General features: G+C 30.5%; 2 protein-coding genes across 2 annotated transcripts in view; both read right to left on the minus strand.

Annotated features, from left to right (window-relative positions):
- The window catches only part of LOC134724928 (extracellular matrix organizing protein FRAS1-like), a 59,725-nt gene extending 50,800 nt beyond the window's left edge, over nucleotides 1-8,925 (minus strand). Inside the window, exons 1-4 of the mRNA XM_063588305.1 lie at nucleotides 8,844-8,925; nucleotides 2,628-2,732; nucleotides 871-928; nucleotides 85-218 (exon numbers count right to left, since the gene is read on the minus strand). Coding sequence (XP_063444375.1) covers nucleotides 85-218; nucleotides 871-928; nucleotides 2,628-2,732; nucleotides 8,844-8,918 — 372 coding nt within the window. The 5' untranslated portion in view covers nucleotides 8,919-8,925. The remainder of the gene's footprint in view (nucleotides 1-84; nucleotides 219-870; nucleotides 929-2,627; nucleotides 2,733-8,843) is intronic.
- A 175-nt stretch (nucleotides 8,926-9,100) lies between these two features.
- LOC134726348 (extracellular matrix organizing protein FRAS1-like) overlaps nucleotides 9,101-21,350 on the minus strand; it is a 45,089-nt gene continuing 32,839 nt past the window's right edge. Inside the window, exons 6-8 of the mRNA XM_063590747.1 lie at nucleotides 15,476-15,609; nucleotides 10,305-10,388; nucleotides 9,101-9,130 (exon numbers count right to left, since the gene is read on the minus strand). Of these exons, the coding sequence (XP_063446817.1) occupies nucleotides 9,101-9,130; nucleotides 10,305-10,388; nucleotides 15,476-15,609 (248 nt within the window). The remainder of the gene's footprint in view (nucleotides 9,131-10,304; nucleotides 10,389-15,475; nucleotides 15,610-21,350) is intronic.

Here is a 21,350-nt window from a genome sequence, read left to right on the forward strand (position 1 = left end):
TACACATTCATGTTTATGACTGGTTTTGAAAATTTCATTAATATTTTAATAGAGAAGTAGATTTAATTGAATTATTTGACAAACCTCCAGACAGATAGCTGGTTCACATACAGCTGTAAAGCACTGAACTTTACCCTGTCTACATGTGCAGAACTCACAGTCAGTTACATTCCATATATCACCATGGTAACGTGCTGGACTCTCACTGGTACACGTATCTAAAAGAGCATAAGGAAGATTTAGTAAGGAGGCAGTACAATACCATGACTTGACCTTGAAAATTGGGAAAACAATTAAATAATTTAGTCCTTAAAAAACTAGTTTAATTTTATGGATATATGATACTATAGTTAAGCAACTTTACTGCGGAAATAAAAATTGTGATGTGCTGATGAAAAAACTACCTAAGCAGAAAATGAAATATCATCTCTTAAACTCTTCAACAAACTTTATATTTGAAAAAGAGGATACAATGTGCTCCTCTAATGTACATGAGTCAACAAATCCGGATAAATACACATATATATATCAGAAATTCAGTATTTCCATTGCAGTTAATAGTGCACTTTTACAAGACAATCCTTAAAGATCTACCAAAATGTTATTGCTCAAAAATCTTGTAAATTAAATGCTCATGAGCATTTCAGGAATATTTTCGACTATCAAATTTAATCATAATTTGGTTAAGTGAAACAAGTCATAGTCTGTATCTTTTCATGCTGTATTAGAAATATTGATAAGCTAAATTTTACACTTTAATTCAAATAAAACTTAGATTATTTTTTCTTGATATCTTTTAAATATAATGCATTAATTAGAATTGGTATCTGATTCTTATGAAGGAGAAGTGTTTTTCTCCAGTGATCTTACCTTTAGGAAGAATACATTCTGAGCAGCATTCACTTTCCCTGGTTATGTTCAATTCTTTCTAAAAAATTCAAAAACAAAGTTCAAAATTGTAGGTTACATAAAGATGATACAACTTTTAAAAACAAACCATCTCATATTTGCTTTTATCGGTAATTCGTATATTTTCCCTTTGATCTTACTGCCTAATATTTTCGAGTATCAACGTACTACTTGTATCACTGAAAATATTAGGCAATACATTGTGTGACATCATAATTACAGATAAACAGAATAATAGGTAGTTTCATTTTTGATAATGACTATATCATGTATCTTAACTCGCCCTAACAGGCTCGTCTAGATATTCCACATGATATAGTCAGTATCAAAAACGAAACTACCTATTATTCTATATATCTCAATTTAAACTGACATACAAATAATAGAAAATTGATCATGATGGACTCCTTTCATATATAAGTTCTATTTTATAATGTTAAGAAGAAAACAACTGACTAGTTGCTATCTCAAATATCTTACGACCCACTGGACAACTTTTCATTTACTTGAACAAAACTTCCGAAACTATAAGTGAACTAAAATATGTTTAACAATGATATTTAGACCTCGAGAAAACAAATCAATCTTCGATTCCTACCATGTTGGACAGTTAGTGATCTTAATCTCAGGGAGTCTAGCTAAACTTTATAACCAACATGTGAACTTATGAATCAACTATTTTCTGGTTGTGTTGTCAAGGTCAGAGCCAAATAAAACCTGTTCCTTTTTTAAATCTGGCTATATATTTAACTTGATTAAAAATAACATCACCTGAATTTTTTTGTATACATCAAAAGTGCAATGTATTTATAGTTGGATTTTTTAATTTACATAAATGTATATGAAAAGGGTGACAACTCTATTATCCTTGTGACATTTTTGTATATTTGGTCCATTTTCAACACAATGGCCTTTCAATGTTTTATACTTGATTTCTGGTCTTTATATATATATAAATAGCTTAAAACTTATTCATTGTTGGAGAATAAATTATAAATAATATACAGCATTCAAATTTCTGTGTATTATGTAAATTTAAATGTAATAAACTTCTTAGTTTAATTTCAATACATGTACTATAAAAAGTTTTATTTCTGCTGAATCATTTGAATATCTTTGATAATACATACAACCTGAATTTACCAATGCATCTTTATTTAATAATACATTTGAACCTACACTTCATAATATGTCATTCCCATTTGAATGGTTTTACACTATTCATTTTTGGGCCCTTTGTAGCTTGCTGTTCTGTGTGAGCCAAGGCTCAGTGTTGAAGATGGTACTTTGATCTATAATGTTGTTGTTTTTTAAAATTGTGACTTGGATGGAGAGTTGTTTCATTGGCACTCATACCACATCTTCTTATATCAATCCAAGCTACAGTCTCAACTTAATTAAGGTGGAACCAAATCATACATAACCTATGATTACAAATGTTACTTAACGATCGTAACTGATTATTCTTTTGAATTAAAATCGTAAAGATTATGTTCGTTCCATATTGCAATAATTTTCTATAAAAGTAGTTGATGATTTCATAAGGTTGATGAGTCTGTGCATATCAATTAATGAAAAACTTTATTCAACTATAATAACAGTGGAGGATCCAGGGGTTGGAGCCCCCTTTTTCAGGATGATCAATGCATTTGAAGAAGGACAGATAGTTGGACCTCGCCTTTTTTTATCCTGGTTTTATCCCTGAATAATGTGCTTACCCCTTCACATTCAAAATCTATCATACAGTCTTTCCTACTGCACACAATTTCTCCCTGTATACAGGTACATGTAGTACAACTGTCTCTATCCCAATGGTCACCATTCTGGAAATAAAAAGTATCATCTTTTTATAATTTTTTTACTTGAACATGCATGAAATATTAGTCACTGGACATTAAGCAACCAACAATCGATCAATCATATAGTTTTGAAGCCGTCAAAAGTTGATCATAATCTTAATTGCTGTATTGCATAAGTATAGCTTACAGAATGCAAATTACATATATTCTTCAAATTTTACAACAAGTTGCATATATATTTAGTTGTGTTTTTTTTGGTAAGTGAAACTTAGAAAGGAAATTTTTTACGTCGTCTTTCTAACTTTGAGGAACCCATTTTCTAGCTGAATATGTAAAGCCATTTTTCATTTTTCAAAATACTTTAAAGCAAATCTTGAGTGTCATAATATTATTGTTGTTAATTCAATTTGTATCTGTGTTATTATATATGTAAAAATATTTAATTAAAAGTCATATTTATCATTTTTCTTATTTTTTAAGCTTAGACATATGTCTACATTTAAATAAATCTGTCATCTATAATTTTAAACTTACATTAGATTTGTAAAATAAGTTTTTAAACACACCCAAGAGCTTTGAATAAAAACAAATTTGGTATGAAAATATGCTTATCATATGATCATTTCATGGACAATATAAATTTAAACACCCATAACTATTTAAATATTTATGCAAAAAGAAGCTATACAAATTGTTATGAGAGGCATAATTTGTCAACTAATTCACATAAATGTCCTGCATTAAACTATTGCAATTATAAACTTTATTCTAAATATGACTGCACAAGGAAAGTACTCAGATTACAAAAGGTTGCTGTTTTCAAGCAAAGTCTTTAATTATTTACATTTAAAAAAAAAAACATGATTCAAAAATGTCAATGTTAATTTTTGCTTTTATCTTACTACGGTGGATTCATTATTATTAGTTGGATACCTATTTTTGTGGATTTAGTGGGTACAGGTATACCATGTAATTAAATAATCAATGAATAACAAATTCTAAACTGGTTTGAAAAACCATGAAATAAATATCCAAGAACAAGTTAGTTTTCCTTAATCAATGAAAGTTGGTACTCACGAAAATAATTGAATCCACAGTAATGTAAATTCAAAAATTATTGCATGCATTTATAAACATGATTATTCAAGAAAGAACAATAATGCAAGATCCAGGGAAATCTGCATACAGCTGAATGTATCAGATATCAGAATGAGAGTTCTTTTTATTGTGATACTCACCCAGTTGCATTATTTGCATTAATAAAAACCTCACAATAATATTTGAATTAACAGTATATAAAATATGTGAAATCAACACTCCCCCCTTTCTTTAAGGTCGCAATTCATCATGCAATTATTCTTTCATATAAAAAGAGAAGTTAAACTAATGTGTAGAAAAAGGAACAAAACCTTTGAAACTAAATACAGAAGTGCAGAGATAATAACTCGTCTATCGTGACAGTTGGACAGACCGTACATATCAATTCTACCCCTTTTTCACATATCTACTCATTTAATTACCTGTCACCTATGTGAACCCATTAATCATATTTGTCATTTCTTTACACAAAAACTGTGTTTGATATACCAGCATTTTTAGTCAAATATAGAAACTGTATTGTAAACTATAATACCTCTGTACATATTAAATATTAGCATGGCTTATGAATTACAACTTTAGACATTGTTTTGGGCAAAACTGATAGTAACGGACATGATTTTTGTCTCAGACATAAACATTAGACCAATCATTAATCGTAGTGGTCATAAATCATATAAAATTATTGATAAAAATTATCTGATAGTCTTCAAAAATGTTTGGCTCTATAGAATCAATTATTTAAAAGGTCGTAAAAAGCTCGGTCTTTGAAAGAAAATTCAATAAACAGTTATCTTAATTTGTTTCAGGACAATACCTTGTCCGCCAATTAACTCATTAAATAGAAATGAAATATTTGAATTATTATTAGTCTACATGTAGCAAGGACATTAAAATACCTAAGCAGTTATTTTAGACTTATCAGTTCAGAAAAAAAATATCAGATTTTTACAACGCCTTTCTATCAATTACATTTTTGTACTAGTTTAATGCAGTATTTCTAATTGCTTGCTTTCTTAGATAAAAAGTCAGTAAGCAAAAACTTTTCTTTTTTTTAGTTAAAAAAGATAATGTGTTTGGTATAATAATTCTGGTGAGCTATGAAATTTTTCACAAGTTTTAGGGTGCATTTTACATTGATTTTAGTTTAATTATACATCTCTTCAATTGTTTATTGTTTATATGAACTTTTCACTGCTTTATAATTGTTTAAGAGATTCCAAATCATAATAATTTTAAATAAACAATTGTCAAAAATTGTAAGATACTATATACATAACAAAATACATTCATACTTATATACCCCACTGGTAAAAAAAGTTGAAACTTTAAACCATTTCTATGTTTGGGCATTAAAACTGATACTATCGTAAAGAATACATCTATTATTGTGTCTTGTCTATCTCTTTACTTATTATAACATTTGATCAATACACACAATATAAGCTTGTGACAACTATATCATTAAATTGAACTGTGATATGAATTGACGACTGCATGAGAAGGGCAGACAGAATGTCAGCTAGATAAAATCCAAATATTACCCCTTTTATAAAACTGACATGTATTGTACAGTTACGTGTGGTGACTTTGGCATACATCTTAATCTAAAACTGGGTTAGTTTGCTCTAGTTTACATCCTTAACATTTATGATAAAAGATAATGTATTAAATTTAATGTTAAATGTGATTTTCTTTAGGAAATAGCAATAACTCTACTTAGACACAGCTGATATATGTTCTCTTTGAAAATCACTTTTAAACAAGAATGTGTCCCCAGTACATGAATGCCCCACTCGCACTATCCTTTTCCATGTTCAGTGGACCTTGACATTGGGGTAAAAACTCTAATTTGGCATTAAAAATAGAAAGATCATATCATAAGGAAAATGTGTACCAAGTTTGCAGTCGATTGGACTTCAACTTCATCAAAAACTACCTTGACCAAAAACTTAAACCTGAAGCGGGACAGACAGACGGACGAATGGACGAACAGACGCACAGACCAGAAAAAATAATGCCCCCCTACTATCGTAGGTGGGGCATAAAAATAGAAAATATATTGCCAGTGAGGTGATCATGCTCCAGAGGAGAAAGAAGAAGAAGAAGAAGGAGGGATTGATTAATTGATTACTTAACATCCAGTGGCAAATATTTCATACTTGTTCAGGACAAGAAGAAATAAACACTATGTTCAATCAATAGGTTCTGCAATGTAGGTCAATGGAGATGAAAGCTTAAATAGTTTAACAGTAGCTTAAGAAAGAGGGTAAGCTGGAGTAGGCAGAAGGTATATCTTACATTAAAGGGAAAATTCACGATTTTTCACTTATGGTTTAAATATGTTCATTATGACATAATATATATATTCACAAAGTTTTATTGCTATATGTGCAGTAATAAAGGAGAAATTCAATATTTAATGAAAATATATTAACTACTTCCTGTAGGTCGTGACGTTTTCTCCTGGTTTTTGCATGCCGGGATTTAAAATACAATCATTAAAAGTCTTGGTTTTTAATCATATTTTAACATAATCGTAAGCGCGCCGATGACTTACGCTTTATCTAAATAACCATCCGATAATAAGAAGATAAAACGCACAGACGTTCAATTGTACATATTCATGAGATAAATTTTCTATGTTAAACGTATATATTGGAATTATTTTTGTAGACAACACAAAAAGTTATAAATTTATTTTTAATTAATATATTTTCGGACTGATAAGGTGAACAAAGTAAAGTACAATAATCTGTAAAGACAATATGTTGGTGTACTCTTATTGACCTTTTACTATCTCTGCTATGACTTGGTTGATACGATGTGTGTATTCACAGTTCTGTGGCAATACTCGTAGATGGCTTGTTGAAAGGTAAATTTCTATTTGCACATCTTGCCAGGTGTGACTGTCTATTCGGACCAGTGAATTATAAGACAAGGGAGCATTCAATATACATATTTAAAATATATATTCAAGTTGGTGACAAATAAAAATTGATCGCCGTGGAATTATTTAATTATGTTTGGTGCTATTATTTATTTTAATTCAAATAAGTTAATTTACTAAGAAATACACAATTTTCGGTTAAAGACGGGAAACTTAAATCATATGTCCGATTGAAATGATTTACACCTTTTGTCCTTGATTGATGTCTAATAAAAAGGAGAACTTAGAAATTATAAAAAGCTTTACCAAAGTATTTTTATTTGTCTTTATTAGGCAAATAAATGAATGAGAACACTTAGATTTAGACTTTTTAAAAGCCACGTATAAATTAATAACTGGAACTCACTGAAGATAACTCTACCGAAGCGGAATATAATATGAACGAATAAAGAAAAAATATTTTTCTACTTGAGAAGTTTTTTAAAAATTGACAGCAAATTTAAGGTCTTCTTGGAATGGAATCGAAAAATTACGAATAGATATTCTTTATCAAGTGTGAAAAACGTCAACCAAATTTAATCATAATCGGGGACGTCCTTATTAAAATAGTCTTCTTCTCACAACGTATAATACTTAATAACTATTTGACCAAAGATGTTTGAAAACAAAAGACAACGAATTTAATGTCATCTTTCCCTATTTTTGAATGTAATTATAAGTCTGTTCAACTGGCAAGAATACCCCTAAAGCGGACAAATATCTGAAAAGCAGTTTATTCTTTGAATTTGCTGTCATTGAATATCAAGATAGAAAATAAATCCCGAAAATGATTTGAAACTTTAATATTCAATAGCTTTCCTAGAAAATATTCACATCCCTCGGGGATTATTAGTGTACGTCCAGTTGCATATGTCGGAACAATTGTGGTGATGACGAATTTCTTTCTTTATTCGAGAACAATCTAATTGATATATAAATCTGTGATTTTACTATGTTCATAACTTCGATGAACCAAAGCAAGTTATAGATCGACCTGTATTTAAATCAAATTGGTCCTCTTCTTCTTCTTTTGGTATACAATAGTCTATCGAATTGGATGATTACATACTGTTAGTATACGTGGACTAGTCTATTTACAAAACTTTTACCCCAATTTGCACAAAATGTATGTTTTTTTCTTATGTTCAATGTATACATGTATATATTTTAAATTGCGCTGTAGTTCCGTAACTTTCTATCCGGGCGTATAAATGATACGTCGACAAGTGCGCACATTTTTTTAATCAACATTTCTGGAATGATCCAACGAATGTAGGACAGAAAGTCACAGGACAAAAAGTCACGGACAAAAAGTCACAGGACAAAAAGTCACAATTCAGTTTTTAGAGTATTTTTCTTTAAACAAGAAAAAATAGTTTTAAAAACAAAGTTTTTGTTTTTTTCTTGAACTCTTATATATAAAGCAACTTTGTAATTAAAATTTATTCAATAAATATCAATGATGAACAAATAATTGTTCTGAAAACAAAATGTCAAAGTGACTTTGTACTTAAATGGCTTCATGGTGCCAAGAAATGTCCCCTTTGCATGATTAAAATTTGATAATTTTTCATTTAACAAAGCTTATGAACAATGTCACAACTGAAAAATAAATAGATGTAATAAAAAGAAAATATTTCAAGATCTTTCTCTTATATATTCAAACAATTGTCAAAAAATAATTGTGACTTTTTGTCCTGTGACTTTTCGTCCTATCAAATTTGTAACTTTATGTCCTGTGACTTTATGTCCTTTACTATTATTCTGGAATATTACATATTAGCACCTCTTTACCAAACAAACCATTTACTTATATTTGTGAGATTTTCATCTTGCTTTGGGTACAATAATTGTATTGTAAACAAGATGACCAAGGAGTTGATGACTATTATAATACATACCATAATGTGCAGTAAAACTTAAAGGAATTTGTTACATCCAATGGAGATAACTCTTCATACCTTATATTGTATCATGGCATCTGTACAGTTGGGTCCAACACAAACATACCTTATAATTTATCATGGCATCTGTACAGTAAGATCCAACACAAACATACCTTATAATGTATCATGGCATCTGTACAGTAAGATCCAACACAAACATACCTTATAATGTATCTTGGCATCTGTACAGTAAGATCCAACACAGGAAGGACAACATGATCCTGGTCTTCTTTCCATGGATTTTCCCTGTAATGAGACATATTAAATGATCAAACTTATATTGTCCGACATTTTGAAATACAAGACATATAGAATTTTTTTATATAAAGATTTGTAGCCAATTTCTGAGATGTCAATATAATATCCTTTACTATTGACAATGAGTAAATATTACATTTTCCCAGAGACATATAATACAATTATATGTCTCTGATTTTCCCAAATTTACCCTTGGAAAAAATACGTATATTTGTATATATCTTCAATTTTTTTTTTTATAAATAATATTCTTTACACCAGAAATTTTATTTATAAACAAGCGTATGAGTTAAGTAATGACTGGTATATTATATCACTTTCGGACATGCAAGACAGAGATGTATATTATACATGCACCTGATAGTTCAGTTATAAGTTATCGGCCGTGTACACTGATCAATACCTACAGAAGTGAAACGATGCATGAACTTGCAAGCCCGACAGGAAATCGCTTGAATACCTGGACGTGTCACCTTACACCCCTCACAATACCTTTGGGAGTAATACCTTAAGCCATGCGGGTGATCAGTGGAGCGAAGATCCTAATTTATTTGCATAAAGTATATTACTTTAAAGAATTATGAACGAATTAGATTTTCGAAAACAATTTTCACGGAACACTTATTTATGATTTGAACTTTGACTTTTTAACCGATTCCAATATTAACAGTTTAAAAATAACAGACTATATGGTTATTAAAAAAATAAGAACATTGTCCGTATCAAGTAAGTTAGTCAGATAAAACAACCGTACGATTGACAAGATATCGACACGTAATTAAGACTACATCGGTTACTGTAGTTTTGTTTCTTTGTGGTTTATAGACATATCGTGATTTTTATTTGGACAAGATAACAAAATGGCGGAAGGCCGAGAACTGATACTCAAAATTTAAAATCGATGGTGATCTCTTATCTAGCGGAATAAAACTTTAATATTTATAAATTTGAGCATTTTTATACAAAATGGACATAATATCAATTTTTGATTTTTTTGCGAAGTTTCCCTTTAAGTCACATATTAACTCTCAGAATTGTTGCACAAGATCTTTAATGTGCAAACAAAGTGACACTCTGACATGAAATTTCTTGTGGTCTATTAATTGCTTGTATTGTAAACAAGATGACCAAGGAGTTGATGACTATTATAATACATACCATAATGTGCAGTAAAACTTAAAGGAATTTGTTACATCCAATGGAGATAACTCTTCATACCTTATATTGTATCATGGCATCTGTACAGTTGGGTCCAACACAAACATACCTTATAATTTATCATGGCATCTGTACAGTAAGATCCAACACAAACATACCTTATAATGTATCATGGCATCTGTACAGTAAGATCCAACACAAACATACCTTATAATGTATCTTGGCATCTGTACAGTAAGATCCAACACAGGAAGGACAACATGATCCTGGTCTTCTTTCCATGGATTTTCCCTGTAATGAGACATATTAAATGATCAAACTTATATTGTCCGACATTTTGAAATACAAGACATATAGAATTTTTTTATATAAAGATTTGTAGCCAATTTCTGAGATGTCAAATTTGATACAATGACCTTGCAAGACCCTTTTTGGTGTCAAGGTCATTTTACCTCTCCTGTAATAGTAATAACTCAGTGTCAGACTTAATCAAATCTCAAATATTTTTTTTCTTCTCTAATAAGTTAATTATTGTACCCAAAGCAAGATGAAAATCTCACAAATATAAGTAAATGGTTTGTTTGGTAAAGAGGTGCTAATATGTAATATTCCAGATTTCAATCTTGCAAATTTGGTTTAAAAATGATCAATTTATTCCTAAATTAACCATGCTTATTACAATACAAATTATCCTGTCAATTAAATTTAAATGGTGAAACATAAAAAACTCTCTGTAACAAATCACTAGCATAAAGCCATGAAAATTATACTGCACTGAAAAGCAGAGGTGTGAGCGAACATAATTAGCCAAAAATAACTGGACGTAATCTACCTTTAGTTTATACCTGGCTGGATGATAAAGCTTAAGTGACTTTAATTGACTTTTAATTTTCATTTTATATACAAAGGGTCTACCTATAAGTACATTTAGATGCTCATTAGAAGTTAATTTTCCACTAAATCTTACACACCTCACTGATTTAATAGTGAAATAATCTTGTTAAATTATCGTCACCTTATACAGAAGTTTTGTATGAAGGTTAGGATTTTCCTGACAGGAAATGAAAATAATAGTACATGTACATGGTTTTTTATAATAACATTTTTTTCATATATTGAAGAAAACTGAGATACCAAAGAAAGAAAGGAAATGAAATTTAATTATTTAAGATGAAGTTTATTACAGGGTATGGATATAATTACACTTTTTTTGGAGAAAGTGGGTTGCATATCAAATTATTTGCATGACATGCAGAATTCGTCAGTATAAGACAATGGCATAACAGATGCTTTTTAACTTATAAAACTAAATATGAGTTATGTTTTTCACACCAAATTATATCTCTCTTAATCTCCATCCTGCCCTTATGAACTAACCAAAGATAACAATACTGTATATATACATATATACAGGCACAAGCTTAACTACTTATGGTTAATCGAAAAAGTTTAGAACTTGTTTTCTTGATAAATGTTAAGACTTATACAATATGAAATACAAGAGAGAAGTTGGATAAATGACAATAAGATTGCAACATATCAAGTTTAATTGTGTAGATATACAGTATTGGGATCTTTGGTTGGCAGGATGTGTATGCATGACTCTGTTTGACCTTTCCTAAAACTGACCTAAGCTTTAGATGACTCATAGATTTGCAACATTCTAAATATGGTAAAATCAAATTAAACTTGTTGAATGGTTTATGTATGTGACTTTTTTCACTTGAGCATCACATAAATACATGTTATGATAATGTCTATACACAGATGGTGTCTAGGTTGTGAAAGGTCACAGACTATCAATCAATAGGCAGATATAAACATTACACTTTTTTACAATACTTGTACAGTTTCAATAAAAAAAACTTTTCCTGGTTCAGTCAGTCCTTCACACTAAAAGAATATAAAATTAACGAAAAATTGTAAAAATTTTACTTTAAAGGGCAATAACTCCTTATGGGGTCTTATTTGTAGATCTTACTTAGCTGAACATTACTGCTGTTTACAAATTATCTTTATCTATATTAATATTCGAAATAATAACCAAAAACAACCAAATTTCCTTAAAATTACTAATTCAGGGGCAGTAACCTAACAACAGTTTGTCTGATTCATCTGAAAATTTCAGGACAAATATGCCTTAACCTGATGAACCCACTGACTGATAAGAATCAACAGAAAAATTATTATAGTCATTCCTTATAATTTAAAAAGAGAAATTCCATTTTAAACCGTAGTAAATAATAAGAAAATCATTGATAAAGTCAGGGTCACATGACAAAAATATGTCTATGAGCTAATAAACAAAAACAAGAGGCTCTCAAGAGCCTGAATCGCTCACCTTAATTTTTTTGGACAAATCTCTCATCAATGATTATTTTGGTTTTTCAATTTATTTAAATGTTCTTTGAATCGTCCTATTTTCTTCAAAAGCAAAAAAAAACAAAAAAATTCTCCCATGTTCTATTTTAGCCATAGGAGCTATGTTTCTTGACCAGTGATATTGTTGGCTTTTTTCAAAACTACCTCTACCCTTTTTTATTGGGAAAATAAGCGTTATTGTCATCAAATTGGGAAACTTAAAATATACAATGAATTTGACTGAAACTTCAATTGACAGACCCATTTTCAAGAGTCAAACCCTGCTTTAAAATAAGACCACATTTTGTCAGTGATGATACATAAATAGACCCTCAAATGGGCACATATAGTCATAATAGGCATGAAAAATGTTTAAATAAGTGTTTTTTTTTGTTTCTATTCATGCAAAATTACTACTGAGACTGCACTGTTTGGGAAAAAAGTTGTCTTTTTGGGAATAATTTAAGCCATTTTTTTTTCAAAGTGGGATTCTTCTCCAGGGGAAAAAGTCTTTATTCTCCACTAATTTAAGGCAAACAATATCACTGTTGACATACAAGGAAATAAAATATAAAATTTTTACTAGATTCTCTGAAACTCATTTAGCCTAAGTTTGGCTGAAATTGATATGTACAGCAGTTTCAAAGGAGAAGATTTTTTAAAGTAAGTCAACATGATGAACAAATTGTGAAAAAAGTCTTTAAAGGGCAATTACTCCTTAAGGGGTCAATTGACAATTTTGGTCAAATTGACTTATTTGTAGATCTTACTTTGCTTAACATTTTTGCTACTAACAGTTTATCTGTATCTATAATAATATTCAAGATAATAACCAAAAACTGCAAAATTTCTTTAAAATCATCAATTCAGGGGCATTATACCTGAAAAACCACTTACCCAATTCGGCTGAAAATTTCAGGACAGGTAGACCTTGACCTAATAAATACTTTAACTTCTTGTCTTATTTGCTCTAAATGCTGGAGTTTTTGAGATATAAGCCAAAAACTGCATTTTATCAGGTGTTCTATGTTTAGCCATGACAGCCATGTTTTTTGACGAAATAGAAAATAAAACACAAACTTTATTTTATACACCCTACTGATCATTCAGTTGAAGTTTGGTTGAATTTGGTTGAGTAGTTTTAGAGGAGAAGAATTTTTAAAGTTAGCAAATATGATGAACAAATTGTGAAAAATTGTCATTAAAGGACAATAACCCCTTAAGGGGTCAATTGACAATTTTGGTCATCTTAACTTATTTGTAGATCTTACTTTGCTGATCATTTTTGCTGTTTACAGTTCATCTTTATCTATAATAACATTCAAGATAATGACCAAAAACTGCAAAATTTCCTTAAAATTACCAATTAAGTGGCAGCAACCCAACAGTGGGTTGTTTGACTCATCTAAAATTTTCAGGGCACATAGATCTTGACCTGATAAACAATTTTACCCCATGTCAGATTTGCTCTAAATGCTTTCGTTTTTGCGATATAAGCCAAAAACTGCATTTGACCCCTATGTTCTATTTTTAGCAATGGCGACCATGTTTGTTGATTGATCAAAACTTTGGATACATTAATAGACTAGATACCTTAAGGAACATTCAGCTAAAGTTTGGAAGTATTTGGCCTAGTAGTTTCAGAGGAGAAGATTTTTGTAAAAGTTAATTAAGATTAACGAAAAATGGTTAAAAATTGACTATAAAGGGCAATAACTCCTAAAGGGGTCAATTGAAAATTTTGGTCATATTAACTTATTTGTAGATCTTACTTTGCTGATCATTTTTGCTGTTTACAGTATATCTTTTTCTATAATAATATTCAAGATAATGACCAAAAACTGCAAAATTTCCTTAAAATTACCAATTAAGTGGCAGCAACCCAACAATGGGTTGTTTGATTCATCTGAAAATTTCAGGGCTGATAGATCTTGACCTTTTGAACAGTTTAAGCCATGTCAGATTTGCTCTAAATGCTTTCGTTTTTGAGATATAAGCCAAAAACTGCATTTGAACCCCATGTTCTATTTTTAGCAATGGCGACCATGTTTGTTGATAGATCAAAAGTTCGGATACAATTTATAAACTAGATACCCTAAGGAACATTCAGTTAAAGTTTGGAAGTATTTGGCCTAGTAGTTTCAGAGGAGAAGATTCTTGAAATAGTTTACGACGACAGACGATGACAGACAACGACGGACGCCAAGTGATGGCATAAGCTCACTTGGCCCTTCGGGCCAGGTGAGCTAAAAAGTCAGCCAATCAGAAGATGTGTTACATCCAAAATTTAGTTATTGCTGAATAAAACAACAATACAAACACAAACAAACAAACAGACAGACATATAAATGACAAAACAATAAATACATTAAACAATACAAACATGAAGCATTGAAAAAGAAATAAGGATTACCGTATTTATATTAATTATAATACTATTTTTGACAGCAAACCTCCTCTATAAAATTATCAATTCAAATATTATGATTATATATAACATTATAATTTTAAGTCACCAATCACAAACTGTTCATATATAGACATCATAAATTGTTTCTCTCATTTTACATTTCACTTATATTGTTAACAATGCTAAGTAAAATATCCCATTTTTCACAAGAAAATATAAAATCAAATTTGTTTTCTTTACTCATTGAATTAAAACTGGGGACAATATTACAAATTTCATTAAACATTTTGATCCTTGGTAGTTTTATTAAGTTCTGTATAGGTTATGATAAAATGGAATTCATCTTCCACCTCTTTATGGAAGAGATAAGATGAGAGAAGGCCTGCTCCTGTCATGCTTCAGTGATTCTCTAAATAATCAACCAAATTCTTATAGAAAGAGGAGGGGGAAGCACAGCCCAATCCCCCCTCCAAAAAAAATATGCCTCTGAAAGCAGACCAAATTGAAGAAAACTTGAAGATACTGACAATATGCGAGTTCATTTAAAGTACATGTGACCTTTAAAAAATCAATGAAGCATGATAAAGGATTTAAAAAATATCCTTACCTGTGGACAAACAAATGAGGGACACTGTATTGGATAGCAGATTGTCTGTCCGTCACGACAGACACACATAGTGCATGGAATGGGAGACCACTCTGTCGCATCTTGGAAAACATGATGCGCATACTCACAGGGTCCTGAAAAGAACAAAGGACAATAGATAAAACTAGAGGCTCCAAAGAACCTGTGTCGCTCACCTTGGTCTATGTGAATATTAAACAAAGGACGCATTTGAATTCATGACAAAATTGTGTTTTGGTGATGGTGATGTGTTTGTATATCTTACTTTACTGAACATTATTGCTGCTTACAATCATTCTATCTATATTGAACATGGCCTAAGAGCTTCAGTGGAAAATGTTAGTTAAAATTTACAAATTTTATGAAAATTGTTAAAAATTGACTATAAAGGGCAATAACTCCTTATGGGGTCAATTGACCATTTAGGTCATGTTAACTTATTTTTAGGTGTTACTTTGCTGTACATTGTTTCCCTTTACAGTTTATCTCTATCTATATTAATATTCAAGATAATAACAAAAAACAGCAAAATTTCCTTAAAATGACTAATTCAGGGGCAGCAACCTAACAGCAGTTTGTCCAATCCATCTGAAAATTTCATGGCAAATAGATCTTGACCTGATTAACAATTTTACTCCCTGTTAGATTTGCTCTAAATGCTTTGGTTTTTGAGTTATAAGCAAAAAACTGCATTTTACCCCTATGTTCTATTTTTAGCCATGGCGGCCATCTTTGTTTGTTGGCCGGGTCACGCCACACAATTTTTAAACTAGATACCCCAATGATGATTGCGGCCAAGTTTGTTTAAATTTGGCCTGGTAGTTTCAGAGGAGAAGATTTTTGTAAAAGATTACCAAGATTTACGAAAAATGGTTAAAAATTGACTATAAAGGACAATAACTCCTAAAGTGGTCAACTGACCATTTTGATTATGTTGACTTATTTGTAGATTTTACTTTGCTGAACATTATTGCTGTTTACAGTTTATCTCTATCTATAATAATATTCAAGATAATAACAAAAAACAGCAAATTTTCCCTAAAATTACCAATTCAGGGGCAGCAACCCAACAACAGGTTGTCCGATTCATCTGAAAATTTCAGGGCAGTTAGATCTTGACCTAATGAACATTTTTACCCCATGTCAGATTTGCGCTAAATGCTTTGGTTTTTGAGTTATAAGCCAAAAACTGCATTTTACCCCTATGTTCTATTTTGCGGCCATCTTGGTTGGTTGGCGGGGTCACCGGACACAATTTTTAAACTAGACACCCCAATGATGATTTTGGCCAAGTTTGGATTAATTTGGCCCAGCAGTTTCAGAGGAGAATATTTTTGTAAAAGTTAACGACGACGGACGACGACGAACGCCGGACGCCAAGTGATGAGAAAAGCTCACTTGGCCCTTCGGGCCAGGTGAGCTAAAAAATTGAAAAAGTTTTTTAACAGTCTATACTCTTTTCTGTTTCAATAACAAGGTTGTTTACTTCTAAAAACTGAAGTTCTGTAAGGGATAAGTAACTGGCCTTTATACAGATTAAAAGTTTAGAAACAATATTTTTCTTATGGTACAAAATGTTATTGAACACAGATTTCATTTGTTTTTTCAATGTTTAATCTTAATAACTCAAACTACAATATTTAATATAGTACAGAGAAGATTATTTTCCACATTAATTGGTTAAATTATCATGACACAACCATTAATTTTATGACAAGGTACAGCATTTTTCCATTGGTTAACATATTTTAGAAACTGCCTATACCTAGACCATCATATATCAAAATTAAAGCTTTTAACAATAAAAATAGATAGGCTAAGTGAAATCAATTTCAGAAGCCATTGTATGTTGACAATATATTTCATAAAAGGTAATAAAAATAATATTGATTGACATTTATTTCATGGTACATGTATTTAGTCCAAACAAAAGAAATTCTTGAAAAAGAAACATAATTCTGTACAATATTAATGTCATAATTGAATATCAAGATGCTATATTTCATATAAATTGAACTCTGCATAAGTTCAATAATTAAAGTAAATGACAAATTGTCACTGTTGTCAAGCTTCTTGTATACAAGTGTCATCAGCACTCATTAATTCTCGCACCTTTGTTGACAAACAATTGAATGCTGACGGCTATGGAACATAATAATAATTAATTTAGGTGACAAATTTTATATAATATCAGCAAGTATTTGTACCCTTTGGGAAACAGGCAGATGTTGACCTTATGAAAATTTATTAAATATCTACGACCATATTTTAATTGGGTAATTTGAAATACACTTTATATACTTCAATGTATAATAATCAATTTAACATTCAGTGAGAATACTATTTAAAACAAAAAAAATGAAATTAATTACAAAATTTATAATTTTATACACATTACATTGTTAAAATTAATATGTACTTCAATACAAATATAATTTGTAGCTAATGATAATTTGTAAAATTCTAGGTGACTCTTAAAATAGCAAGATACCATAAATTTTAGATAAATATCAATATTGCTTCTTAAGACCATAGTTCAAACAAAATTTTTGATCTATAAATATTTGATTGAAGAATTTACTCCATCAGCAGTGTATTGGGCGTCATCAGATAAACATATAATACAAGAGAAATACTATGATCAACATTTAATTGAGTCAAGTTCCTGATTATGAATGAAACGGAAGATGTCAATTGCTAGATAATACAACCAATAATTGTACTTCTTATCATCTCTTCCCATGCATGTAAAAAATAATATCTAATATTGCCTGCTATTAAAACATTCTTTCAGATTTTTCTTTATTCTTCATTTACATTAAAAGCACATTGTGAAATTAAGTAAATTATACAATTATATACCACTTAGTCAGCAACCCAACAATTAAATAGAAGGCAATAAATAAGCCTTTATTTAGAGTCTCATGAAGATAACATATAATCTTCAACTGTATAAAGACAAGATAAAAATAAGAAAATGTGATGATGATTGCCAATAAGATAATGCCCAATCAGAGACCAAATAATGTACTAGTACTGGTATAAACCAGAATGTGCATATACAATACAATAAAAGGACCCAAAATCATTGAAAAAAGAAAATGTATTAAAAGTTGCAATATGCAAATATTCTATCCTGACCTGATAAATATATTCTTTATTTTTAAATTTAATGAGAAAAAACCCTTAATAAAATAAAAAATAAAAAAATAATAAGGTGCCCTACATTAAGCCATATTGTAAACCTATGTTCCATCCTTGACAATGCACCACTTCAAAAGTCAATGCACCCTGGAGACAAAACAGTCACTGTACTGTACACAATATCCCAAGCCTTTAGATAAAGCACAGTTATCTCTTCAAATTTAACCCCTAAAATTAAACTGAAGAGTTTAAATTTCTCTGCTTTTCTTTTATCCTTCCTGAACAGATAATAATAATGGACAAGGAGTCGCCCAGCGTGAAATTGATTTTTCCACTCTCTCTCCAGGACTTGACTACCATTATCATTATTGATGACAAAAGCAACAATTGTGTTTATTTTGCATTTTCCGTTGACAATCATTTTTAAAGAATTATCCACAAAAGCACAAAAGCCTGGATATGTTTGATATTGGAGGTGTCTGAAAGTAATCGGATCATTAAAATTGTCAAACAAACATATCATTACAACCATTGTTATCGGACACTTAAGGTGTCACCGAGATGTCCAATTGTGAACAAAAATGAAAGCCCCGATAAATATGATGGTGTTTAACCAGACAACATTTTGAGAATCACCTTTTGTGGTCTTTTAAGGTAGATTAAAGTTTAAAGGTTCTCCGATGAGATAATTGATGTTATTGCACTCAGATTAAAATTTTTGTAATTCATCAAGATGTAATCGGTTCCAATTCAAAATCAAAGTGCCGCAGTAGGCTTTAAAGAAGCATGCTTATTGATGACTGAATGAATTCACAAGAAATCGTCAATATTCAACCCATCCTCAATTGAAATGTAATAATGATATTAAATCTAGTAAAAGGTTATAAATCAACCATTCAATTTTTTGTGCTAAATTTCTGACATTTGTAAAATTTGCATTGAATTGCAATTTATTTGTTGAAATGAAGATTATGCCTACACATTCCTTTCAGTATCTAACCATTAATGGACGCAAGGACATTTTCTCATTTCTATTACAAAAAAAAATGTAAAGGTTACAAACAGGTTTTGTGAGGTCTTGGGCTGAATTATTTTCTGGCAAACCATTTCATAATCATCCAGTCAACTAACAGTTCTTTTATTTACACATGTGTGCATCATCAAATTTATTCAACGAAAAAAAATAACAATGCAATGCAAAAAATAATCAAAAAGGAATCAACTTAAATATTTTTCATGTGACTCTGTGCCATGTCAGGGAATGGGTAGCAATTGTCTCTTTTTCTATATAAATGTGGTTGGTAATTTTAGGGGATTCAGTGTTGATAACTTAAACACTGAAAGTTGACCAATGGACCATGATGAGGGGTCAAGGTCAGAGGAATCCTATCACATGATTATGTACACCTTTCTTTGATTTGATAGAACAAATCTGGGAACAGTATATCTAAGTCAATATATATATGCTCTTGACCAAATATATTTACATAGTTAACTTATTTTAAAATATTCATAATATTTGAGAATCTATTCATCATAAATGTAATGCTGGTCAAGGACAAGGTAAGGTGAAACTGTTTAACATGACTTATTACTTAATCATAGAAAACAAGAGTGCACACGCTAAAATGTCTCGCCTTCTTTACTTATAATTGATATTATGTTGATAGTCCTAAATATAAAGCTTTATTACAACTGTCACATGAACTTAACATTTACAAAGAAAACTAAACATTGACCAGTGCAATGAACCATAAAAATGAGGCCAAGGTCAAATGAACCATGCCAGGCAGACATGTACAGCTAACAATTCTTCCATACAACAAAAATAGTTGACCTATTGCTTATAGTTTAAGAAAAACAGACCAAAACACAGAACAATGAACCGTGAAAATGAGGTCAAGGTCAAATAAAACCTGAGCGACAGACATATAGATCATAATATATTTTCATACATCCAAATATAGTTGACCTATTGCATATAGCATTAATAATAAAAAGATAAAAACTTAAAAAACTTAATTTTGACCACTAAACCATGAAAATGAGGTCAAGGTCAGACGACACCTGCCAGCTAGACATGTTCACCCTACAATAATCCCATACACCAACTAAAGTAGACCTATTGCATACAGTATATGAATAACAGACCAAAACACAAAAACTTAACTATTATATATAACCACTGAACCATGAAAATGAGATCAAGGTCAGATGACACCTGCCAGTTGGACATGTACAGCTTACAGTCCTTCCATACACCGAATATACTAGACCTATTGCTTATAGTATCTGAGATATGGACTTGACCACCAAAACTTAACCTTGTTCACCACTGATCCATGAAATGAGGTCGAGGTCAAGTGAAAACTGTCTGATGGGCATGAGGACCTTGCAAGCTTTAAATACCAAATATAGTTATCCTATAACTTACAATAAGAGAGAATTTAACATAACAAAAAATCTTAACTTTTTTTCAAGTAGTCTTTGAACCATTAAAATGAGGTCAAGGATATTGGACATGTGACTGACGGAAACTTTGTAACATGAGGTATCCATATACAAAGTATGAAGCATCCAGGTCTTCCACCTTCTAAATTATAAAGCTTTTAAGAAGTTACCTAACGCCACTGCCGCAGAATCACTCTCCCTATGTTGAGCTTTCTGCGACAAAGTTGCAGACTCAACAAAAATCTTTTCATGGAGAGATAAA

Source organism: Mytilus trossulus, chromosome 7 (assembly GCF_036588685.1).
Source record: "Mytilus trossulus isolate FHL-02 chromosome 7, PNRI_Mtr1.1.1.hap1, whole genome shotgun sequence".
Taxonomy (NCBI): domain Eukaryota; kingdom Metazoa; phylum Mollusca; class Bivalvia; order Mytilida; family Mytilidae; genus Mytilus; species Mytilus trossulus.